This window comes from Typopeltis vanoorti, chromosome 1 (assembly GCF_054136105.1).
Source record: "Typopeltis vanoorti isolate ZY-2024b chromosome 1, IOZ_Tvanoo_1.0, whole genome shotgun sequence".
Lineage (NCBI taxonomy): Eukaryota > Metazoa > Arthropoda > Arachnida > Uropygi > Thelyphonidae > Typopeltis > Typopeltis vanoorti.
In genome coordinates, this window is record NC_143549.1 from 132,042,915 (window position 1) to 132,066,494 (window position 23,580).

At 36.3% G+C, this 23,580-nt stretch overlaps 1 protein-coding gene across 1 annotated transcript in view; it reads right to left on the reverse strand.

The window, feature by feature from the left end:
• LOC150110433 (angiotensin-converting enzyme-like) overlaps positions 1-22,676 on the reverse strand; it is a 135,041-nt gene extending 112,365 nt beyond the window's left edge. The window contains exons 1-6 of the mRNA XM_090398410.1: positions 22,348-22,676; positions 12,386-12,541; positions 8,948-9,050; positions 8,074-8,217; positions 6,581-6,772; positions 2,714-2,811 (exon numbers count right to left, since the gene is read on the reverse strand). Of these exons, the coding sequence (XP_090254536.1) occupies positions 2,714-2,811; positions 6,581-6,772; positions 8,074-8,217; positions 8,948-9,050; positions 12,386-12,541; positions 22,348-22,626 (972 nt within the window). The 5' untranslated portion in view covers positions 22,627-22,676. The remainder of the gene's footprint in view (positions 1-2,713; positions 2,812-6,580; positions 6,773-8,073; positions 8,218-8,947; positions 9,051-12,385; positions 12,542-22,347) is intronic.
• Positions 22,677-23,580: the final 904 nt, after the last annotated feature.

Genomic DNA, 23,580 nt, shown 5'->3' on the forward strand with positions numbered 1-23,580 from the left:
TTTTCGTCTAGTTCCAGTTTTTCTTTACTGTACTAAAATAAAAATTATAATAATTGTGGTTGGTAAAAGGCATTTCCACTGTCCTTATGCACTCTATTTCTTGATATTTTGTTTATTCTTGAGAATGACTTTTTATCGAATGCAGACTGACATGAGTAAGAAGACTGAGTGGGAAAATAAGAACTTTAAATTTTGTAGGTTACTCCTTAAATTAAAGAACTATGTGACCATGGGTTGACTGGATTTACGACAGTGTTTGGATATTTTACTCACATTACTTCGGTAACCAAGCAGTCTGTTTGTTGGTGTTCTGTTTGAAGTATTAACTGCTAGTTAAGAGATAGATTGCTTTGTGAAACTGTTTGTTTTATGGAATGATGATAACGGCGACTGTTTAGAGATCTTTGACTGGTGCAGTCTATTGCTCTACAGAAGAAATCTTCTGCCGTGAAGGATTACTGATAATGATTGTTACTGATTCCAGAACGTTTATGTGAAAGTGCGACACCGTTATTTGCTGTCTTTGAACTGGGTTGTTTCATTTCTAATATATTGTTTTTATCATGTACGGTTCGAAAAGAGAAAGATGCTGTCAACAGGAAGATTATGACGTAAGCCTAGAAGAGGCTTACATCATAACCTTTATGACGAGGCTTTCTGACGTAAGCCTAGAAGAGGCATAGAGGTAAGCTGTTCTTGGTGTGTTTGTCTTGTATTCCTTAAAGGTAGAAGGTGTGATTCTCTGAAATATCAGCTAGTTTTCATCCGTCACCGATGGTTTAACTCTGGCGTTGGAGGTAATTTTCCTTGTTTAACACATAAGAGAAGAATGATGCCAGGAGATTCATTTTTATCTTTGGATTTTATTAAGATAGCCTCATCAATAGGAGTGAGAAGTGGTAGCAATGAAAGGATAGAACTTGCACCTACTGGCTCTGGCGAGGAACTAGAAAGTAAGTTTTTCTGTATCTTGGCACTTTCAAAATCGCGTTAAATTTGTAGATGTCTTTAAGCTGTTGAAAGCAGCGATGTACGCGAATGAGAAACTGGAATTTTGGTTTTCATCTACTTGAGATATATGCTGAAATTTTTCCTTGCATGCTTGTGCACATCCGCTGCAAAACAAAGACTTGGATTATAGTAGGAACTTTTTTGGGAGGCGAGGATTCTTTTTGGTGGAGATGAAGGCTTTCATTTCGGTTAGACTTATTTATGCTAGTGGTCGAGCAGATGTGAATTAAGAAAAAGAAGGATATAACCACCGACGAAAGGATGAATAAAAGTCTCGGAGTCGTCTTATTTGGCACCATTGTAATATAATACCAAAAGGAACGACACTGAGAATGACTTTTTAGGGGGTATTCAATAATAAAGAAAACTTGGACGAAGTTATAGTTTTCAAACCAAAAAGAGAGATTATATCAAGTATCAAGATGGTCGATAGATGGACCATTTGGGTCCATCTATCGACCATCTGACAGCAAATACCTCAAATACCTCGTTAATCTTATGAATATGTATTTGTACACCAAACTGTTTATGTTTTTGTACTATAGAAGATTAAGTTTTAAAAAGAGGTCAGGGTCTTAATCAAAATTTGAAGAGTGATAGAGATAGCAAAATAATGCAACAAAGTCTAGCAAGTAAATTTTGTGCAAGAGCAAATCAAATTGCGAGATTTGGGGGAGGGTGCTAACGTTTTTTTGACATGGAACGTCAAATTCGACCAATGCACGGGCATCAGCACTATGTTGGAGGAAATAAGTAAGCTGTGTATTCTGTACAGCTGTAGTGTAAGATAGTTGTTGAGGGCATCCGTTGAGGTTCCCAATGGAATAATAAATCTGGTTTAGATGAGAGTATTGTACTTCATTCATATCACTCTTACGACCACAATCTAAGTGAAGTGAATATAGAAATATTTTTAATGTGTGTGTGTGTGTGTGTGTGTGTGTGTGTGTGTGTGTGTGTGTGTGTGTGTGTGTGTGTGTGTGTGTGTGTGTGTGTGTGTGTGTGTGTGTGTGTGCGCGTGCGTGTGTGCGTGTGTGCGTGCGTGGGCGTGTTTGTATTGTATTCCTCAAAAGGAGAAGGTGTGATTCTCTGAAATATCAACCGGTTTTCATCCTCATCCGTCACCGATGGTTTACTCGTACTTCACGGCTTCCAATCATTTTGAACACTTCGGGGTGGTATTATAGCTGCCAGCTATCGCTGTCTCATGTTCCTAAGCTCTAAACGGTATTATTATTATTATTATCTGGAGTCATGTGAGTTCCATAGTCGATTTTTCTGTGCTACGGGATTCAGTGTTATTTATGAATCGGATTTGAGTGAGATTATTCGGCCTAATCATCTCATACTCCTTCCTTCCTTCCTTCCTGTTAGGCTTGACAACTGACAGCCATAACGTACAATCTAAGAAGCCAACTAACTTGGCTTCTTAGAATTGTATGTTATGGCTATCAATTTCATGTATTTTTCTGGCTGGTTGCCTGTGTTTCAGGGTGAAAAACCTTGCACCTCCAAATGAGACCAGCTGATCTATCTTTAGTCCAAAAGTCTTGATAATAATTTCGCCTTCTAGGCGGGATACAAACTGGGATTTTTCCAACCTAAGGGTTTCATCTATATTGAGGCTGCTAAGGTTCACATTCCGCGTAATAAAAATAAAACTTAATTTCAAACTGTTGAGAAAAACTGAGCAGTCATTTACCTTGGCGACCATAGTAGGAGTAACATCCAATGCTTGCTTCTCAGGATATGGCTGGACTATGTCAAAGATATCTCCCCACTTTTGTCCAGCTATGTGTCCTGCAATATATAAGCATACAGAATTTCAATATTCTAAATGGAAACTAAGAAGCTTCGTATATATACTGTATATTACTATGTTTTGCATCGTTCCGCTTATACAGAGCATTCAGTTTAGACCTATTAACCAATAGACGCTACATAAGTAGAGTCTATTGGTTAATAACAGGTTATTTAGTCTATTACGAATCCGTAAACTTTACCTGTAGAGTTTATAAATTCGTAGGTCCCAAGAATTTGCTTTATACTGCAGTGTTTTCAATTTCGTTTTAGAAAATACACTTGCTTGATACCACTCGCTCTTAAAAGTACATTTAAAATCTTATCTTTAACTAAAATAAAAACAGCACGGTGTAACAGTAGCAATTTCTGCAAGGAAGAAAATTACAAAATAGTTGACATCTTAAGATACCTCTACGGAGCTGAAAGGACAGCTGCTATCATGAGAGAATGTGCACCACATACCTCTTGACTAATGGTTATAGATAGCTGTATTAATCAGAAGACAAACTCATAGTAGAGCATTACTATGTTATTGCTATGTCAATGTAATAATTAAAAGTTCTTTTAGTAAGATGCTGTGTTTCGCAGAAGAAGAAAAAAAACACACAAGGAAACCGTTTTATATTAATCTAAGACTGCACGAAAGTTTGATTTAAAGACGTGGAAAAAGATCCTCAAATTCTTGATGGAATATTCCCTTCCGTGAGACGTCGTTGTGAAAATATGACCCTTAATGCATGGGGAAATTAGTTTCAAACTATATTCTCTATAACTGCAACTAAAATAACTCGTAAATGAACTAAATGAAGAATTAATAATTCTTTCATTTCATTCAAAAGAAGAAATAATTGTGTGTGTGTGCGTGTATAAGAAGGGAAAAATAACATTAATTGTCCAAAAAAAACTGTGGCAGTAACACTTTTGTTAGAGACCATCACACTATCATTATATCCTCCACGTGCATTCCTGATACATATCAAGAAGTGATGATGAAATGCAAGAAATGTTCCTTTAACAAATGACATTGATTTGCAATGGTTTAAGAGCCTATTATTGAATGAAAGCGTTCATAAAAGCATTTTTTTTCTTTCAATATTCAATGATTCACAACATTAATGTTTCAATTATAATCATCATCATCATAATCAAATTCCTGTATTGTACCCTCAAGGAAATATCTTTTACGATACTATGATATCACTACACATTAATATGTTTACATTATTACTAGCTTCCCATTAACAGTTTTCCTGCAAATTAATATATTATTTGTGCTGCATAGATCTACCTTGGTGTCTTTGGTCTAGAGAATGACTAAAGTATCCTTTTCTTGTCATCCAGACATCAAGAACCAGTTTTACAGACCTTCGATCTTTCATTCAAGCGATCATACTACCTTAGATTACTTCATTCATACATTCTTCAATGCTAACAATGTCACGTTTCTTTCTAATATCTTCAGTTTTCATACGATTTTGCCACGAGTGTCATCTGTTCACTGCCAACAAGGAAAATTATTATTATTTTCCTGACAGCTCTCATAAATGTGGCCTTTAGTCTTAGATGAACTGTTTTGTCCTAACTAACCCTCAGAGTTAAATAAAATCCGTGGTTGATTTCTCTATTATTCCATGCATATTTTGTGAAGTAATGAAACACACTGAAAAGTGTGTTTCGTTACTTCGCTGAAAAGTGTGTTCAAATAGCTGAAATTACTTTCTTTATTCTGCTTGTTCTAATTATGAATGCAGTTGAAATTCGCTTTAACATTTCTTGTTCTAGTGGAGTTGGACGCAACGAGGCCGTGGATGAATTTGTAGGTAGATGAGGCTCACTTTCACCTGAACGGAGCTGTAAAAGCCCACATTTGCTTGCCGGGTATGGGCTAAACAAAACCAGCATGAAGTCCAACAAATTATTTTAAATTCGCCCAAAATTACTGTCTGGTACGGTTTTACAGCTTCGTTTATTATTGAGCCATCCTTGTTTCGGGATATTCTCCAGTCGGGTCTTGTGACCTGCTCAGTTACTGCCGAGAGGTATCGCGATATGATAAATAATTTTGTTGTGCCACAGCTATAGCAGCGCCTGTGCATCGATTCAGTCATTTTCATGTAGGTGCCCCCCGCCCCTCTCCACACATCGGTGGCTGATCCCTACAGGAAATTCTTCGAGAACATTTCATGGAAGCCAGAGTGATTAGCTGTGCTTTTCCGACTGCATGGTTGCCTCGTTCACCTGATCTGACCCCCCCTGTGACTTTTGGCTCTGGCGATTATTTCTCAAAAACCGGATTAATCCTGATCGTCCTGATAACTTGCCAGAGCTGAAAGCTAGCATAACGCAGTATGTGCTCAACATCACTTCCGACCAGCTGCGTTCTGCAGTTGAACACACTGTGCAAAGGATGCAGTTTGTGGCATAGCGGGAAAGGCAGCACATTGAACAGTGCAGCTTGTGAATGCATAATAGAAGTGAATAAAAATGTGTTATTTATGCTCGTGTGTCTAAATCTTTCTTCCACACACGTAAAACTCCATTCGGTAGATCAAAAGCAATACTGCAATTGTCCGGAGTTTATTCTTCTGACCAAATTTTATGAATTCTGTTGAAGGTTCCCGATGATTGCAATATTACTCTCAATAGCATCCAACTGAGGACTTTTGTTCGAATGTCATCTGCTTAATCTGCCACATTTCAGGTTTCTGATGGTTTTCTTACCTCAAGTATTGATATGTACTTATTGCATGATTCTTAAATATTTCCTACCACTGTTCTCTCAATACTCATTTCATCTAACAAAGAATTTATTCCAGACTTTCGACATCTCTCTATCTTCAATTTTCATATCACCTTTATCATTTCTGATTCATTTTAAAGTGCTCTTTCCTCCACTTCTAAGTCTTTTCAATAATCTGCAAATCATTTACTCCCCGAAATTTATATTCTTCTTATTCCCAAATTCATCTTATGACCTTGTTATGCTAAACTATGCGCAAAACTGTAACACATAGCTTAGCTTTCTTTAATTTTTCTATCTGTGTATTTTCCCAGGTCACCTGCTGACTTACTTGTTAGAAAGTTCGCTTTTTTTTTCTTTTCCAGGACTCTGGCTTTCATTTCTTGAGACTGATGTTTGGTTTGTTTCAATTCTTACACACAAATTTATCATAATGATTCCATTGATAAATTCATTAATATTTTCTTCCGATTTTGGCATCGAGTCCTCGCGGTTTTATTCTTGTTTTCAAACACTTTTATAGTTTTTTTCTGCAATAATATTTGCATATTTCAGTCTACAGTTCACCTTTAAAATCGAATATGATTTTGATTCTTTTAAAGCTTTCATACAAATTTTATTTTCAATATAATAATCATTTTATCGTGCTTAAAGTAAACGAGGATTCCTTATTATTTAAATCCCCTATATGCTTATGCATCTTAAACGAGTGTGAAGAATATCATTATCAACAATCATATAACCAATAGCTATGTAAAATTTTGATATGACTTTCCACCCCACTTGTATGGTGGGAATGCTTCAAGAAATTTAAGTACATGTAATGAATAACTCTCATAGATAAAATAACTTCTTCTCAATCGTAACAAGATAACATAATGCACAAATAAGTAATCTAATCAAGAAACAATTTCTGATATTTTATATCTAAATTCCGCCAGTTCACGAGACCTTATCTTAGTCATATCTTGAACTGACTGCAGTAAACAAATATGCGTTCAAAGTAAAAAACAAAGAGCAACTTACCAACGATGTGAGCAGGAATTGGTCCATCTGACTTGATCTTGTCGCTTCCATAAAAGTTGATCAACTTTCGTCGAACATAAGCATGGAGTTGCAAATAGAAAGGTCGTAACTGGGCCCACAGATCTTCAAGGTCACTAAGAAATGTAGGACTTTCATATCTTTCCCTAAGCATGCTACCCATATCAGGAAAACCTTAAAGAACAAGCAGGTGATGCAAACAATTTAGATAACTTGGATAGATATCTGAATTAGTTCTCTCTCTCTCTCTCTCTCTCTCTCTAAAGGGTGTGTGTGTGTGTGTGTGTGTGTGTGTGTGTGTGTGTGTGTGTGTGTGTGTGTGTGTGTGTGTGTGTGTGTGTGTGTGTGTGTGTGTGTGTGTTCCAATGTTATATGTCTGATAGTTTTTTCTATTAGTTCTTTTTACGTTCACACATGCACACACACACACACACACGCATATGAATATATGCATAGTAGATTATAAATATCCTTAATATATTTAAAAAAAAGGCGTTATAAGGCTGGACAAGAAGGCGCGACTAGTTGGTTGGAGAGCTATTTATTAAAATTAGTACAACAACAATACAGAACTTAAAGGTTTCTTTTGCCTAGCACTCATTTTTTTGAATACACTTCATCCACGTGTGTATGAAAACATTCCCCCCCCCCCGGGTAATGCGTTTCTTGTCCTCAGCTGACATCTCACTTGATCGACGACGACAAAATAGGGCCAGAGCGTTTCAAAGCCTTTTGGAGTGGCTCGAAGCAGGTTATATAGTGAGAGGGAGCACGATCTGCACTGTGGGGATCATCATTGTACTTCACACACGCGCACACACACAGTGTAACCTATAAGGTATTTTCATCTTTTGGCCATTTCGTCATACATTCAGCAATCCTGGGCATTTATTTCGGCTCTCTGACTTGAGCTTGTCACTCCTCCTCATGATCTTTGTGAATACTAGAAAAGTATAATCATCCATTTGGCTTAATGCTGTGATTTGAGCTATCTCTTGACAGGAACGAAGTGGATTTCCATTCCAAAATCTGTCGTTTATTTACGTTTATCTTTTGCCTCTTTCTCATAGTTCTTTGGGAACTCGTTTTTTACATTCTCTGTATACGTAAAAGTTTGTCATGGAAATTTTTGCAAGCAGAGACAACCTTGACTAAAGCGCAGTTCGTATGCCAACTCATCGATAGTCGCTCTCATGCTATGAAAAATAACGCAGTACGCAGTCTTTTCGATATTACCATCTGGTTGATGCGAATGGAGTGCCGGATCGTTTCCTTCCAAGGTCAGTGACACCACTTGTCTTCGATGAATTCTGCACTTGCCACCTCTTCCTCTCACAACACCACTTAAAAGTATCTTAGAATTTTTCCAGAACATTAATGCTATTTATGACAATAATTTGAATGTTGACGTTTAATGATTTATTAATTATTGATAGCCAACTACAGGAATTTACATTCTTCTACTTAATGCTTACCATTTAGTTTCGCTGCTTCGTTATTAAGCTTGACGTACTCTAGGTATTTATCGCGATACGTTCGTCCTGTGGCGTTCCTCCAGCCGTCCCAGAAATGCACTAATTCATCATAATTGCGAGATTTTTCAAACACTCGCGTAATATCTGCAAAGAGAAAGAGATCAGTTGCATAGCTAATAAATTAGTAAACTAGGTAATTAAAATAATTTTATTCGTAGTAAATGCGAGTACTGGTCACAACACGATTACTGATCCAAGAGGAGAGTATTAAGATGGTGTGCTTGTGAGATACAGAAATTTTCAAAGATTCAAAACTCTTCACTTACACTTAGGACCATTCTTATCCACCATTAAGCAATTCAATAAAGAGTTCAATTTGTATTAAAGTCTTATGTTGTATGATTGCATAGAGAAATTTACAGATTAATCTCCCCTAAGTATTAAAATGTGCATTTATTTGCAAAATAACTGAAGATAATAGTAATTATTAGACGCTTCCCTATTTCACAATTTCGTGTCTTTCTTCAGTAACGCTATTAACATTTTATTTCCATTACTGTGCACATCGTGGATAAATTCATTAAAACTAAATCTTAAGGTATAACTCAAAAGTTGTTACAGGACCTGACAGCGAGAAATGGATGCAGATTAAATATATATTTATTTATATATTGATTGACAGACAATCGTAGTTTTGTCAGTCTGTACTCTATCTTGGATGAAAAACAAACAGACCAAAATGACGATTCCACACAGCCACAGAATTCATCTGCTACTTAGATTTTCGTGAAGATAAGATAGATGATACTTCGAATAAGTAAACCGGATTACTGTATTGTATACCCGAGAGAAATCAAAGCCAATGACTACTTACCTGGTTCTAAATTCATGTCACACTTTTGGCCTTCTTTTCTCTCATAGGGGCATAATTTTGCTGTGCTGTATACATCCTGCATTTCTGCTTCCAGTTCATTCAGCTAAAGAAATTAATTAATTAATAATATATAAACTTCATGAAACGTTAATAATATTTAATTTCTGTTATGGTATTATTGTTAATTCTTGTCCCAATATTGACATCAATAGCAATTTTTTTTTTATGTCAACCTTCTTTTACTCAAATAACCTATGTTTCTGAATAGTTTATTTTCTTTTATTTCTTTTTTTTTTCTCTGAAATACAAGAAACAAATCTCAGGAGCGACACCATGATGTGAAAATAGATTTTGAAAAGATTTTTGTATGTGTCTTCGAATTTATCAAAATATAAAGTACAGTAATAATAATTATATTTCTTGAAATTTCGAAACACTTTGCATTTGATAATTAATAATAATGCCATCATATTAATTTAAGGTTGCTCCTACCCACGATAGATTATTTGCAAACCTATCCTAATTTACTCTCACTCGTTGACCTACACATTTTACCGTGTAGGTATTCGGAACCGAAATCCTACGGAATAGGTTGGTTACTCTTTATTCCTGGAGGTGTTCACGGAGCCGGTTTGCCTATTCCTGGGGACAAAAAACCCGAGTGTCCGTGTGAAAAAAAAACCCTACCTCCGTATGAGACCTACTAACTCACCTCTGGTCAAGAGACCAGATAAAGGTTCATCACTTCACGGACGGGTATCGAACATGTCTATCCGACCAAAGGGATTCATCTATACCGACTGAGCTACGGAGGCTCTATTTGAAAACCTATTTTATCAATTTTATTTTATTTTATTTATTGTATTTTTAATTTATTTGCTGCATAATTTGGAAACTCAGCTGTAGAGTTCAAACATGGAACTTTTTTTCAAGCCACTTCAGGCCTCCAATAAGCGGGGAGGTGATCTCACACCAGGTGATGAAATTGATCTCCCACCTAAAGAAAATCACCAATCTATACCCACGGTAGGATTCGAACCGGCAGCCTGCTGGTTGGAGAGTGGATACGCTAACCTCTCCGCCAACCGGGCTGCTAATTAATAAATATTAATCTTTGGTTTATATTATAATGTAATTTTATATTGTTAATATAATACCGCTGATTATGCAGAGAACATTATAATAATTATTATAATGTTCTCTGCACAATCAGCAGTATCGCGATATTTCTTTCTGACTGCTCGTATTAAGATTATTTGAAGATTTATTCGTAAATCGAGGAATAGTGAACATTTAAATAAGTCTCACCTCACGAAATTTGTTGAAACTAAAGTTTTTTAATAGTTATATATCTCATTTATATAACTGCTTTCAAATCAAATCTGGTACGATAAGATGATTAGCCTAAGGCCAAATTCTCTTATTCCAGGCTTCTGTCATATGCATTACGCTTGTGGATTGGTTTTTGAGACAAGAGGAAATATGTGGAACTATACGGTTATTATGATATTAGCAAAGTTTTATATTATGAAAAGACACATTCTGAAGCAATTCCATGGGAAAATGAACTTGAAAGAAAGGAGATTAATATTGCGTAAACGATAAGTAATAGTTGAGTAATACTTAAGTAATAGTTGACGATGGCAATAATAGACCATGTGCCTAAATACAAAAGGGTAGGTGTCAAATGGATAAATAAAGAAATTAAGAAGAATCATAAAGAAGGCTGGGAAACTTAAAGGCTAACAAGTATAATGGTAGAGTAACAGAGGAAACTAACGAAACAGGCTAGGAAAAATCCGAAGGAGATTTTTGTTATGTGGAAAGAATAATTATCGGAGGAGTTCATGATCTGAGATAGTGCAAGAATGACTAAGAAAATCAGAAATTATAATGGAACTATTCAATGATTATTTTGTAAAAACGTTTTTCATACTGATGGAAAACATATTGTTCTATTAATGTTATAGGGAAGCAGAAAGTTGAGGAATCAGTATCCCAACCCTTAAAGTGAATCAGGTGAAAGCTTTTAAGTTTCCTTCAAAGTTTTTCTTTGAAGTTTCTTGTGAATCAAGCGACCACACGTGGATTACTATGCCAGATGTGGTCGCCTGGATTTCTAGAAGAAGAGAAATTCTGGAAAAGCTTTAAATACGGATAACAAAAGTAGTAGGTTTGTGGAATACTGGCTTTAACAACAATTTAAGACATAAATATCCAAGAGAAGCATACCAAATAGATCCCTAGAATATACTTCAAAGGGTTGAGAAGAGAGAAAGGAATAGGGACAACAAGTGATTCTCGGAGATTGTGTAAAGATGGGATATGGTATGTGTAAAAGAATAGAGTATGCTTCTTTTTTTTTTTGCATGGAAAGTGTTTGGTGAGTAGAATATGTTACCGGATTAGATGACAATTGCAAACATTCTGTAGGTTAATAGAAAAATACATACAAAATGAACCACATATCAAGTGTGAGATCAATTCCCACGAACAGCGATAAGTATACAGATTATTTCTGTATACTTACGAGTATGTCAAAACAAACGAAGGTAGAACAATACCAAAGATATCAGACAGGGTGTATTAAATTTCCATTTGCTTTATTAGAAAGTATTGTGAAGCAAATCGAAATTTAATACACCCTGTCTGATATCTTTGGTATTGTTCTACCTTCGATAAGCATTTTATCGATTTCTGAGATGAAAAAAAAAACTATTCAGGTCACTTTATCATTAATATGTTTTTTCCCATAATACACACTAGCCTTTTATTCTTCGTTATCTCTGCCATCAACAAATTCAAGATGTCCTTGTTATGAAAGTGTATAGAAAACAGAATATGTCTTTAATAAAATCCAAAATTCGTTATGAATGGGAAAAAAGTGTTAAAACGAAAGAGTGTATTGCTTAAAGAAAGAACGACAACTGAACCGCTGGATTTTTTATAATAATAATAATGAAATATTTTAATTATGATGAAACATCTTTTCATCATAATTAAAATCATAATTGCTTGTAGTAAGAATCGCAAATAAATAAAACATATAACATTTATTTGCTCATACTTTTATAAGAAATAAAACTAATTACAAAGAAATGTCTCTTGCTTTTTGTTCCGAAAAATCTTCCGAAATGTAACCAAATTTTAAAATTTCTTGCTTCATCAGATATCATGGTACATGATCAGCCGAGTCCATTCATTTGGCTTAAGTTCGACCTTCATATATTAACAATTGGGTGGAAATGGGTAATTTAGATGCATCTACATGCAATGATTTCATTAGGATATTTAACACACACACACACACACACACACACACACACACACACACACACACACACACACACACACACACACACACACACACACACACACACACACACACACACACACACACACACACACACACACACAGAAAGGTCGCAAATAACTTACCTTATTTAATTTATCTTCTGGTAGAGCCGCAATTCCTAAAATGGAAAGTAACTTGAACCATCGTCGAATATGTGGAGAAAATTCTGGCCAAGCAAATGACGTTATATTTTTCCAGGCTTCTTTCTCGAATTTCGCAGCAACAAGAACCTCTTTCAACTACATATTCGAAAATAATCATAGGAATATAAAGTTTCGTGACGTTTCCACATTAGTTATATATATATTTAATTTAGAAAGATGTCTCAAACTGAAGGTCTAATGATGGTTCCTGCGAAGTACTCAAGGAAATTATGAAAAAATTGAAAAATAATAATAAATTCATGGTATTTTAAGCATTAATAAAAAACGAACGTATAATATGAGTGCTGCTCACAGAAAGCCACAAGATATCCTTGTTTTATATTTAAAGAGTAGTTATGGTAAGTTTTACTGTTGAATACTCACATGAACATAAAGCATGCATATCAATTATGATTCTATTATGACACTTAATACTTATCAATATTTTGTCATATCCCCACGTGTCCTCGAGAATACAGAGATCTGACATACGTCAGTTTACAGGCCGAAGTTAACCCTTGAGAATTCCCATTCCTCAGCAGAGTGCCAACAGCATCGAACGATTGGACTCCTTCTAACTATTAACCACGCTCAGACTTGCTTAACTTGAGTGAGCCATTAGTAGCGGAGACTATACCAATCGACCAACCTTTGTTGGCTTAATACAGGGTTATTTAAATTAAGGGGATATTAAATCCCACATAGTTTTAAAACCGAATAAGAAACTCAAAGATTGGAATCAGAGAGTTTCTTGCCGAATATAATAAACTATAAAGTATCGGCGACCACTAGCGTGAGCAAATGCAAGTGAACCTAGCACGTAGTGCAATACCGGAAGACTCGTAGCAAAGTCGGTAAATTCTGATCGCTATTCTTAGGTATTTTCCATAATGTAAAAACGCATTTCCTAGGAAAATGTATGCTGTTATTACATTATGGTAGGGAGGTCACTACCCAGACCGGTTTCAGCCTTTTTTGAGGCTTCATCAGTGAGTAGCTAGACCTAATTCCAAAGTGTATAGCGAAAAGAACTTATATACTCTGCGATACGAGTTTCCAAACAGGTGCAACCATTAAGTTACTTAAGTATGAAGAGCTAATAAGCTTCATTTCGGCAATGAAAACATTATTTAAATTAAGGGGATATTAAATCCCACATAGATTTAAAACCGAATAAGAAATTCAAAGATTGGAGTCTTATTCGGTTTTGAAACTATGTGGGATTTAATATCCCCTTAATTTAAATAATGTTTTCATTGCCGAAATGAAGCTTATTAGCTCTTCATACTTAAGTAACTTAATACAGGGTGTTTCAAAGAGAATGTCCCGAATTCAAAATTGTATATCTCTGCAACCACGAACCACAAATGAATGCGACTTGTACCACGTGAACGGCCTTGGCCAAGAGTTTGATATGACGACCGCTAGGTGCCAATACTAGCGCCGCCGCTACGCTTAGTTAATGAGAAGATGGCGTCTAGTCAACAGAAGGCGTTTTGTGTTCTCGAATTTAGCAAGACTGAGTCCGTGATTACGGTACAGCATGCGTTTAGACGACGTTACGGAATTGATCCACCACTGGACAAAAACATTCGTCGTTGGTATCGACAATTTCAAGAAACAGGGTGTTTGTAAGGGAAAGAGTTCTGGACGACTACGCACCTCAGAGGGGGAATGTGCAACGAATTTAAGAGGCTTTTCAGCGAAGCCCGCGCAAGTCCACTCGTCGTGCTAGCCAAGAACTTAGCATTCCTCATATGACTGTGTTGGCGTGTGTTACGACGACGTTTGTTTATGAAGCTATACAGATGGCAACTGGTACAAGCTCTTCGTGTAGGTGACCAAAAAAAAAAAAAAAAAACGGATTTTTGTGTTAATCTGTTAGAGGACACCTTGAATGAAGCAACCTTTCATCTAAGCGGTAAAGTTTCGCGCCACACTGTTCGCATATGGGGGACTTGAGAATCCACATGAAATTGTACAACATGAACTGAACGTGATTCACTAAAACTTAATGTTTTTTGCGCGGTTTCTGTTAGAAAGGTTTATGGCCCTTTCTTTTTTGAGGAAAACACTGTTACGGGAGACTCCTATCTTGAAATGCTGCAGGGCTGGCCACTTCCACAGCTGAATGAAGAATCTGAAGATTACATTTTTCAGCAAGACGGAGCACCGCCACATTGGAACCTCCAAGTTCGTCGGTTTCTAAACGAAACATCGCCTCAGCGTTGAATTGGACGCACGGGACCCCACGACTGGCACTACACTCTTGGCCTCCAAGATCTCCAGACATCACACCTTGCGACTTCTTTTTATGGGGATACGTAAAAGACTCTGTTTATGTTCCTCCATTACCCGCTGACTTGGGTGAACTCAGAAACAGAATCACGGCTGCAGTAAATTCTGTGCCAGAAGACACTCTCAGACGCGCTTGGGATGAATTCAGCTATCGGCTTGATGTTGTCCGTGCAGCAGGTGGAGTGCATATTGAGCATTTGTAATTGTGGTGAGTGAAACTTTTGGCCTTACTTCATACTTGGTCATTTATTTTGTTACTGTACCACATTTTCATTATTAAATATAATTATTTGAAATTGGGTTATTCTCTTTGAACCACCCTGTACTTATCAATATGTCAATGTTTGTGCACTCTTCCGTGTAATTGATTTAATCGAAATTTCGTTTTTCATTAAGTTGAGTAAAAACTTTATGTTTTTGCAACGGGAATACAACCTAAGAGAGAAAATATTATTGAATAATGTGAGAAACATTCTGTATTTTCAATCTGAAATTAATTTTGGTTCTCTAGTGTGTGTGTGCTCTTTCATATGCTTTGGAAATATTTTTAAATTTCAATTAAAAATATTAATTAAATATTTAATTAAATAATTAATTAAAAATAATAATTAAGAGAAGAGTTACAAAACCTACTGCTTTGTGTGCTCGCGAAACAACAGGACACACCACAGAACAACGTGAAGAAAATATTTTTCAACTTATGATCGCTCACATTCATGATAATCTTTGCATAATTTCATTCCTCAAATTATATACATTGAGAAAGCCGAACCTGAATGCAGCCAATAAATTGGACGTCGCATATTTTGCAAATGGCTTACAAGAAGATCAGTAACTTTGTATGATGCAGAATTACACCTCTCAAGTCTGTTTTGCAATTTATAATTGAAGATTTCTTTCATCAATACTTCTTGTAAAAGCTTGTGTTTAGAAGATGTTGCCAATGTAGATATGAGCAGGTGGACGTTGGTAACATTTACATAACCAATCCGGGTAAGAAATATAAATATTCCACTGTTTTCTTACAATGGTAATCTGAGAGAGATAGCAAATCAATATTTCGAATAGGTTCCATTTTTAATTGGATAATAATAAGACATAATTTCTTTTTTTTTCTTTTTAAATACTTTGCTATCAAGCAATGAGCACAAAATTAAAATGCATGTTCGGGACACGGTCACTGCTTGTTAAAAACACCAGTTTGTAATTAATATTGAAGCCTCAACTTGTCTAGACGTGTTCTATCAGTAGAGACAGAAAACGACCATAATCTCTACAGCTCTGTCGATGACCATGTTTGTAGAGATCCACTGCAGAGTTTCGACTGTTGCCATCTGTAGATTTATGTGAATCAACGTTACATCCTTACTAAAGTTTTTGAATTTAGATAATTTATAAAAGAAATTAAAAAAAATATTGCAAAGTCACCTGCGAAGAACGACAAACCACCTTGCTTTAAACAGTATGTTTGAAATCCGAATGGTAAATTTTATTATTTCTCGCTCTAGATCATCGGTTACCAAGTGGTGGTTCGCGTACCCCCGTGGGTACGTGCTGGGCCGTTGAGGGTACACGAAAAATAATCAGTAACGGCGGAAATGGCCTCATTTCCATTATTTTACATTAAGATAGGCACTGAACAAAAGTCAGTGTTTAAAAACAACTATTTAAAAAAAATCGATACAATTTATAGAAATGGGTTTAAAAGGGGTAAACAAGCGGAAAAGGGTTGGAAACCACTGTATTGCAAGCATTATGCACTGTTTTTAAATGTTGTGCGAATAAATGTGGGATCAAATTAGGGCATGTTCTTACAGCCAATTATTTGCTGTAAGAATAATGCAGACGTCGACTTTGAACAAAGAAAAGTATATGATGACCTTTTTCTTGTCGACTAGTATCAATACGTTGTTTATTTTTAACGGTATATATTAGAACACAGAGAAATAAGTAAATAATGAATTCATTAATTTATTGCTGATATTTCGCTGGTGTTATAACCAGCATCTTCAGAGCACAAAAACACAGTTTGTCACAACACATGAGACTATAACAACATGGTGTAATCAACGGACTACTTAAACAAAATTGTAGCAGCAACACAAAGACTAGAGTCCTCATTTTGGCGCCCTCTATCTGAAAAAAAAATGCAGCTATCACATAAGACTAGAGTCCTAAATATAGAAAAAAAAATCGTAGTATTTTTTTCTTAAGATGACTGCCTCCCAGATTTTAGGCAAATTTATACAGCCATATTTGTTGAGATTTGGAGTGTGTTTCAGGGCTTCTGTTGCCTCTAAGAACAATCTCTCAGGCTTATAAGAGCTTCTGTGCAGTACTTTTGTGTTCTTCCAGTTGATCCTGTGTGCAGGAGTATCCAGAATATGGTCTGCTAGGCCCGACTTGCCATAGTGATAATGCAAGATGTATCTTTTGTGTTCATTGATGCGGATGTTCACAGTTCTTCCTGTTTGACCGTAGTAGGCTTGATTACAAGAGCAGGGTACTTCATAGACTCCTGTATGTGATTAAGGGGGAATGATGTCCTTGGGTGAGCGGATAAGGGTTGCTAATTTGCTCCACGGTCTGAATGTGGTGCGTAGTTCATGTTTATTAAGAATTCTTAGATATCTTTTCTGCTGTGCCTTTAATGAATTGGATGGTGACTGTTTTGTTGTAGTTCACTGTGCTGGATAGTGGGAGGGGTTTCTTAGGAGCATTTAGTATTTTGTTTATCGTATGGGGATTATAGCCATTGGCCAAGAACGTGTGGCGTAAGTGAGCCAGTTCAGCAGCAAGAGCATTGTCATTAGAACAGATTGCTCTCGCTCTGTGGGTTAGCGTTTTTAAAATGCCATATTGTTGAGAAGGGTGATGGTTTGATTGTTTGTGTAAATATCTCCCTGTATGTGTGGGTTTTCTAAAAACTGAAAATGATAAGGAACTATCTGGATGACATGTGATAAGTGTATCCAGGAAGGGCAGACAGTTATTAGCTTCCAGTTCCATTGTAAAGTGGATTTTTGGATGTTGTCTATTTAAATGCCCTAAGAATATTTTCAATGTCTTTGGGCCATGTGACCAAATAGCAAGCACATCGTCAACATAGCGTAGCCAAAGTGTTGGTTTGAGAGTGGCTGTATTGATTGCTAGTTTTTCCAGGTGGTCTATGCAAAAGTTGGCTAGGGGAGGGGAAAGGGTGGGGCATGGCTGTCCCATCTATTTGTTTATATATTTTCCATTTCCATGTGAAATATCCTGCATGTATTGTGAATTTAAATAGTTCAAATATATCAGGGGGGAAATGTAACTTCAGTAGATTGAGGTTTCTATTAGTGGTACATTTGTGAATAGTGAGGTGATATCAAAGCTTGCCATTAAGTCTGAGCTTTTTAGGGTATGTGTTGTTAGATGCTTTTTAGGTGGGCTGAATTTTTGAAAAAGGAGGGAAAATTGTTTGTGAGGGTGGTTAGTAGCTTAGCTAAATGTCTAGCCAGTTTGTATGTGGGACTATTTATACTGTCCACAATTGGGCGTAATGGTGTATCTTGTTTGTGAATTTTTGGTGCCCAATAAATCCTAGGTGTTTTAACATGGAAGGGCTTGAGTTTGTTTACTGTGTCTTGGGGCCAGGAAGTGACTATTATCAATAATTTACTTGCCTTATTCTTTTATGTGTTGGTGGGATTGCGATCTATAATTTTGTATGTTGACTGATCTTGTAATAGTGTGTGCATTTTGTTTTCGTATTCTGTTGTGTCCATCACCACGGTTGCATTTCCTTTATCTGCTTTTGTTATGATAATCTTGCTATTATTCTTTAACTCTTTTACAGCAATGATTTCCTTATGCTGGATATTATTTTTGGGAGGCTTAGACTTGATTAGGATGTTGGCCACATCTAAACGTATGTTGTTGGCTATTGTTGGAGGCAGGTCATATATTCCCCGTTCGATGGACGCCATTATTTCACCTTTTGGAACTTGTTTGGGAGTCACGGCAAAATTGTGCCCTCGACTTAAAGCACTAGTGGCTTCTGTGCTTAAGGTGATCGAAGATAAATTCACGACGACGAGGTCTTGTTGTAATTGTGGTAGTTGTATAGTGCTGCGTTGATGGAGATTTTCAAACTTATTTTGGTGTCGGTTTTTGACTAAGTTGAATTCTTTTTTAGCCGTTGTGTCGGTGATGTTATCTAGGATCTCCCGTAGTTCCGTATTCAGAATATTATATAGTGATTCATGCAGTGCGTTGGTGGTTGAATTTGATTTTGCTAATTCTAGCCGAGTGGCGTCAATCTGTTCACGTAATAGCGCTACACTCGCTCGTTTATAAATGAGTTGGGCTTTGGCCGAGTGGAACTTGTTTTTGATTTTAACACAGTTCGGTATTAAATTGGTGTCTCGGCACCTCTTTAAGAAGGATAACCTGTTCAGTTGACGCGCCAATTTTAACTTCCACTTACCATATTGTCGTGTCTTGCGTACGATATCGTCACCGTGAAGAAATCCTAAACGTGTGGACAGACTTATGTGCTCGTCGTACATGTTGTTTATTTTTTAACGGTATATATTGGAACACAGAGAAATAAGTAAATAATTAATTTATCAACTTATTGCTGATATTTCGCTGGTGTTATAACCAGCATCTTCAGAGCACAAAAACACAGTTTGTCACAATACGCGAGACTAAAACAACATGATGTAATCAACGGACTAGTTAAACAATATTGTAGCAGCAACACAAAGACTAGAGTCCTGATTTTGGCGCCCTCTATCTGAAAAAAAATTTCTCCCTCCTTTGTCAAAAATTTGACCCACCTAAAAAGCATCTAACAACGCCATACCCTAAAAAGCTCAGACTTAATGGCAAGCTTTGATATCACCTCACTATTCACAAATGTACCACTAATAGAAACCCTAGATCTACTGAAGTCACACTCCCCCCCCCGATATATTTGAACTATTTAAATTCACAATACATGCAGGATATTTCACATGGAAATGGAAAATATACAAACAAATAGATGGGACAGCCATGGGCTCCCCCCCCTTTCCCCTCCCCTAGCGAACTTTTATATAGAACACCTGGAAAAACTAGCAATCAATACAGCTACTCTCAAACCAACACTTTGGCTACGCTATGTTGACGATGTGCGTGTTATTTGCCCACATGGCCCAAAGACATTGAAAACATTCTTAGCGCATTTAAATAGACAACATCCAAAATTCCACTTTACAATGAAACTGGAAGCTAATAACTGTCTGCCCTTCCTGGATACACTTATCACATGTCATCCAGATGGTTCCTTATCATTTTCAGTTTTTAGAAAATCCACACATACAGGGAGATATTTACACAAACAATCACACCATCACCCTTCTCAACAGTATGGTATTTTAAAAACGCTAACCCACAGAGCGAGAGCAATCTGTTCCAATGACAATGCTCTTGCTGCTGAACTGGTTCACTTACGCCACACGTTCTTGGTCAATGGCTATAATCCCCATAAGATAAACAAAATCCTAAATGCTCCTAAGAAACCCTTCCCACTATCCAGCACAGTGAACTACAACAAAACAGTCACCATCCAATTCATTAAAGGCACAGCAGAAAAGATATCTAAGAATTCTTAATAAACATGAACTACGCACCACATTCAGACCGTGGAGCAAATTAGCAACCCTTATCCGCTCACCCAAAGACGGTATTCCCCCTTTATCACATCCAAGAGTCTACTAAGTACCAAGCTCATGTAATCAATCCTACTACGGTCAAAGGAAGAACTGTGAACATCCGCATCAATGAACACAAAAGATACATCTGGCATTATCACTATGGCAAGTCGGGCCTAGCAGACCATATTCTAGATACCCCTGCACACAGGATCAACTGAAAGAACACAAAAGTACTGCACAGAAGTTCTTATAAGTCAGAGAGATTGTTCTTAGAGGCAACAGAAGCCCTGAAACAGACTCCAAATCTCAACAAGTATGGCTGTATAAAATCTGGGAGACAGTCATCTTAAGAAAAAACTAGTACCAGGTTTTTTTGGTTTTTTTTCCTATGTTTAGGACTCTAGTCTTATGTGATAGCTGCATTTTTTTTCAGATAGGGGGCGCCAAAATCAGGACTCTAGTCTTTGTGTTGCTGCTACAATTTTGTTTAACTAGTCCGTTGATTACACCATGTTGTTTTAGTCTCGCGTATTGTGACAAACTGTGTTTTTGTGCTCTGAAGATGCTGGTTATAACACCAGCGAAATATCAGCAATAAGTTAATAATTTCATTATTTACTTATTTCTTTGTGTTCTAACATATACCGTTAAAAATAAACAACATGTACGACGAACACATAAGTCTGTCCACACATTAGTATTAATAATTAAAGACTTATTTTGTAAGCTAGCCAAGTAAATCATAGTTGAATATCCAACGTTTCGCTGACTAATGTCTGTCAGCATTTTCAAAGGAATACACTGGTAGGCGATAGAAAGTAACAAAAACTAGGAAACTAACCGACAATTCTAAAAATTATATAAAGTTATCACTGAACGTGAAACAGTGATATGATACGCGTGTCACAAGTACAACGTTTTATTTGTTGAGATATTTAATGTAATTTTCATGAAAGTTCATTTCTTTTGGGTTAAATGATCTGGTTAGAGTTTTCCGTATATCTGGTAAGATTAGGCCTTGATTCTTATTTAAGTTACCCGTTGAACAGGCGACTGTAGCAGCTTCTTTGAAAGTTCTGGAATGGTAGTTCTCTTCGATGTTGGGTATATGACTCATATCCCATTCAATATTATGGTTGGTAGAGGCAAAGTGGGAAGAAAGGCCTGATATATCTTGTCTGTTATTCCTTACATAGCCTATGTGTTTCTTCTTTCTGGTTTCAAAACTTCTTGATGTCTGTCCGATGTAATTGATACCACATGAACAGGGTATGCTATAAACTCCAAAGTATTTGTAGAAAAGATGGCTATCTTTCGGGGATCTTATAAACTTTTGAATGGTCTCAATAGGTTTGAAGGTTACTCTGATATTATAAGGTTTTAGAAGAAGAGCTAATTTTTTTGGATATAGTACTAACAAATGGAATTGTTATAGAGCTGATGTATTGGGTTGCATCTCGTTGTCTTTGCTGTATTCTCTTTAGTGACATACAGCAAAGACAACGAGATGTCTTTGCTACGGTCGCCAGTTCAACAGGTAACTTAAATAAGAATCAAGGCCTAATCCTACCAGATATATGGAAAACTCTAATCAGATCATTTAACCAAAAAGAAATGAACTTTCATGAAAATTACATTAAATATCTCAACAAATAAAACGTTGTACTTGTGACACGCGTATCATATCACTGTTTCACGTTCAGTGATATGATACGCTTCTTATTATTAGGAAACTTGGCTAGCTTACAAAATAAATCTTTAATTATTAAAGAAAAGTATATTTAATTTCTCGTACAAATATCAAATTCTCGGATTAGTTTATTATTTAGAGCACCCACAAACATTAGAAGTCGTTTAAAAATCGGAAAAAGGAGAAATCTTTGTGCTCAAATTGTAAATTTGTGGACATACCCGCTAAATACTTACCATTTTTTCTTTGTTTTCTTCTGTGAGATTAGATGCATAGTTCCAGTTTGCAACAGTCCCCCTGTTACAGTATTCTTTAGCCAGTTTGTCATGATATTCGAGATATTCTCTTGCTGCTTCCTCGTCTGTATTTGTTCCGCTCACGCTTTTTTCGTTTAGTCCCGATTCAGTCTCAGTTTTCACATTTTCTACCAACAAGAAGAAAAGCAGTAGCAGAATGAAGTGGCCAGCTGGTCGGGATGACAGTCTCACAGCTTTCTTAAGTAAGTGCACAACCATCTCTCTGAGTTGATGTCACTCTTCCCTATTGACAGCACAGACGGAGAATGAAAGCGAAAGTTTCAGCCGCTCCTGTTAAGTAGTCCCTGCAGATGCCTTAGAAACAGGTTTATCGAGTAAGCCAATGTTCTCTTTCTCTCGCATAACCATATCTACTATTTAATGTCATCTATCTTATCTTTTATACGTTTGACATCTACATAAATGAATTTTTTTTTTCGAATGACTTCTTTTTAATACATGTACATCTTTTCTTTTATTAACAGTTTCCACTTGTATATTTAATTTCTCTATATATGACAACCGTTTACTAACTAATAATTTAAAATTAAAAAACAACAACAACAACAACAACACTGCAATCTTAAAACCCCAAAGAATATAATGAATACATTGGTTAAAACACTGCAAGTAAGTTTTATGAAGAAATTTTGTGTAATAAAATGCAATTTATTTTTTGTAATAAATTACATTTTAGGTGTATTCCTTGACAACACTTGAGTTGTCAAGTAACACCTGTCTAGGACGCAAAGAATCTTTATTAGGTTTTTTCAATTGAAGGCAAGTTAACCGGTCTCATACCCTGGTAGAAAGATTTTTTTCCCGGAAAGAAACTTTTTTTTTCCATCTTGTAATACAGGTAAACTTAGCAGAAGAACACACGCAGTATACAGACATAGCAAATGATGCGATAAGGATTAACCAGCACATAGTACGGTGTGTATATAGTAGAAAGCATGAAAAGTAGATAGGTTCACCCAAGTGTAAGCAAATAAACTTTGAGGCTGAAGTATTATCCTGAGTCCACTTGAATCCAGAGGCTGTTGACTTCATGTCAATTTTCTCGATATTTCATAATACAAAGCACCTTCCTTTCGGATATGTTGATTGCTATGCATTATCGTAAAGGTCACCATTTCAGACATATTTTGACCTTTCAATTATAATATATTT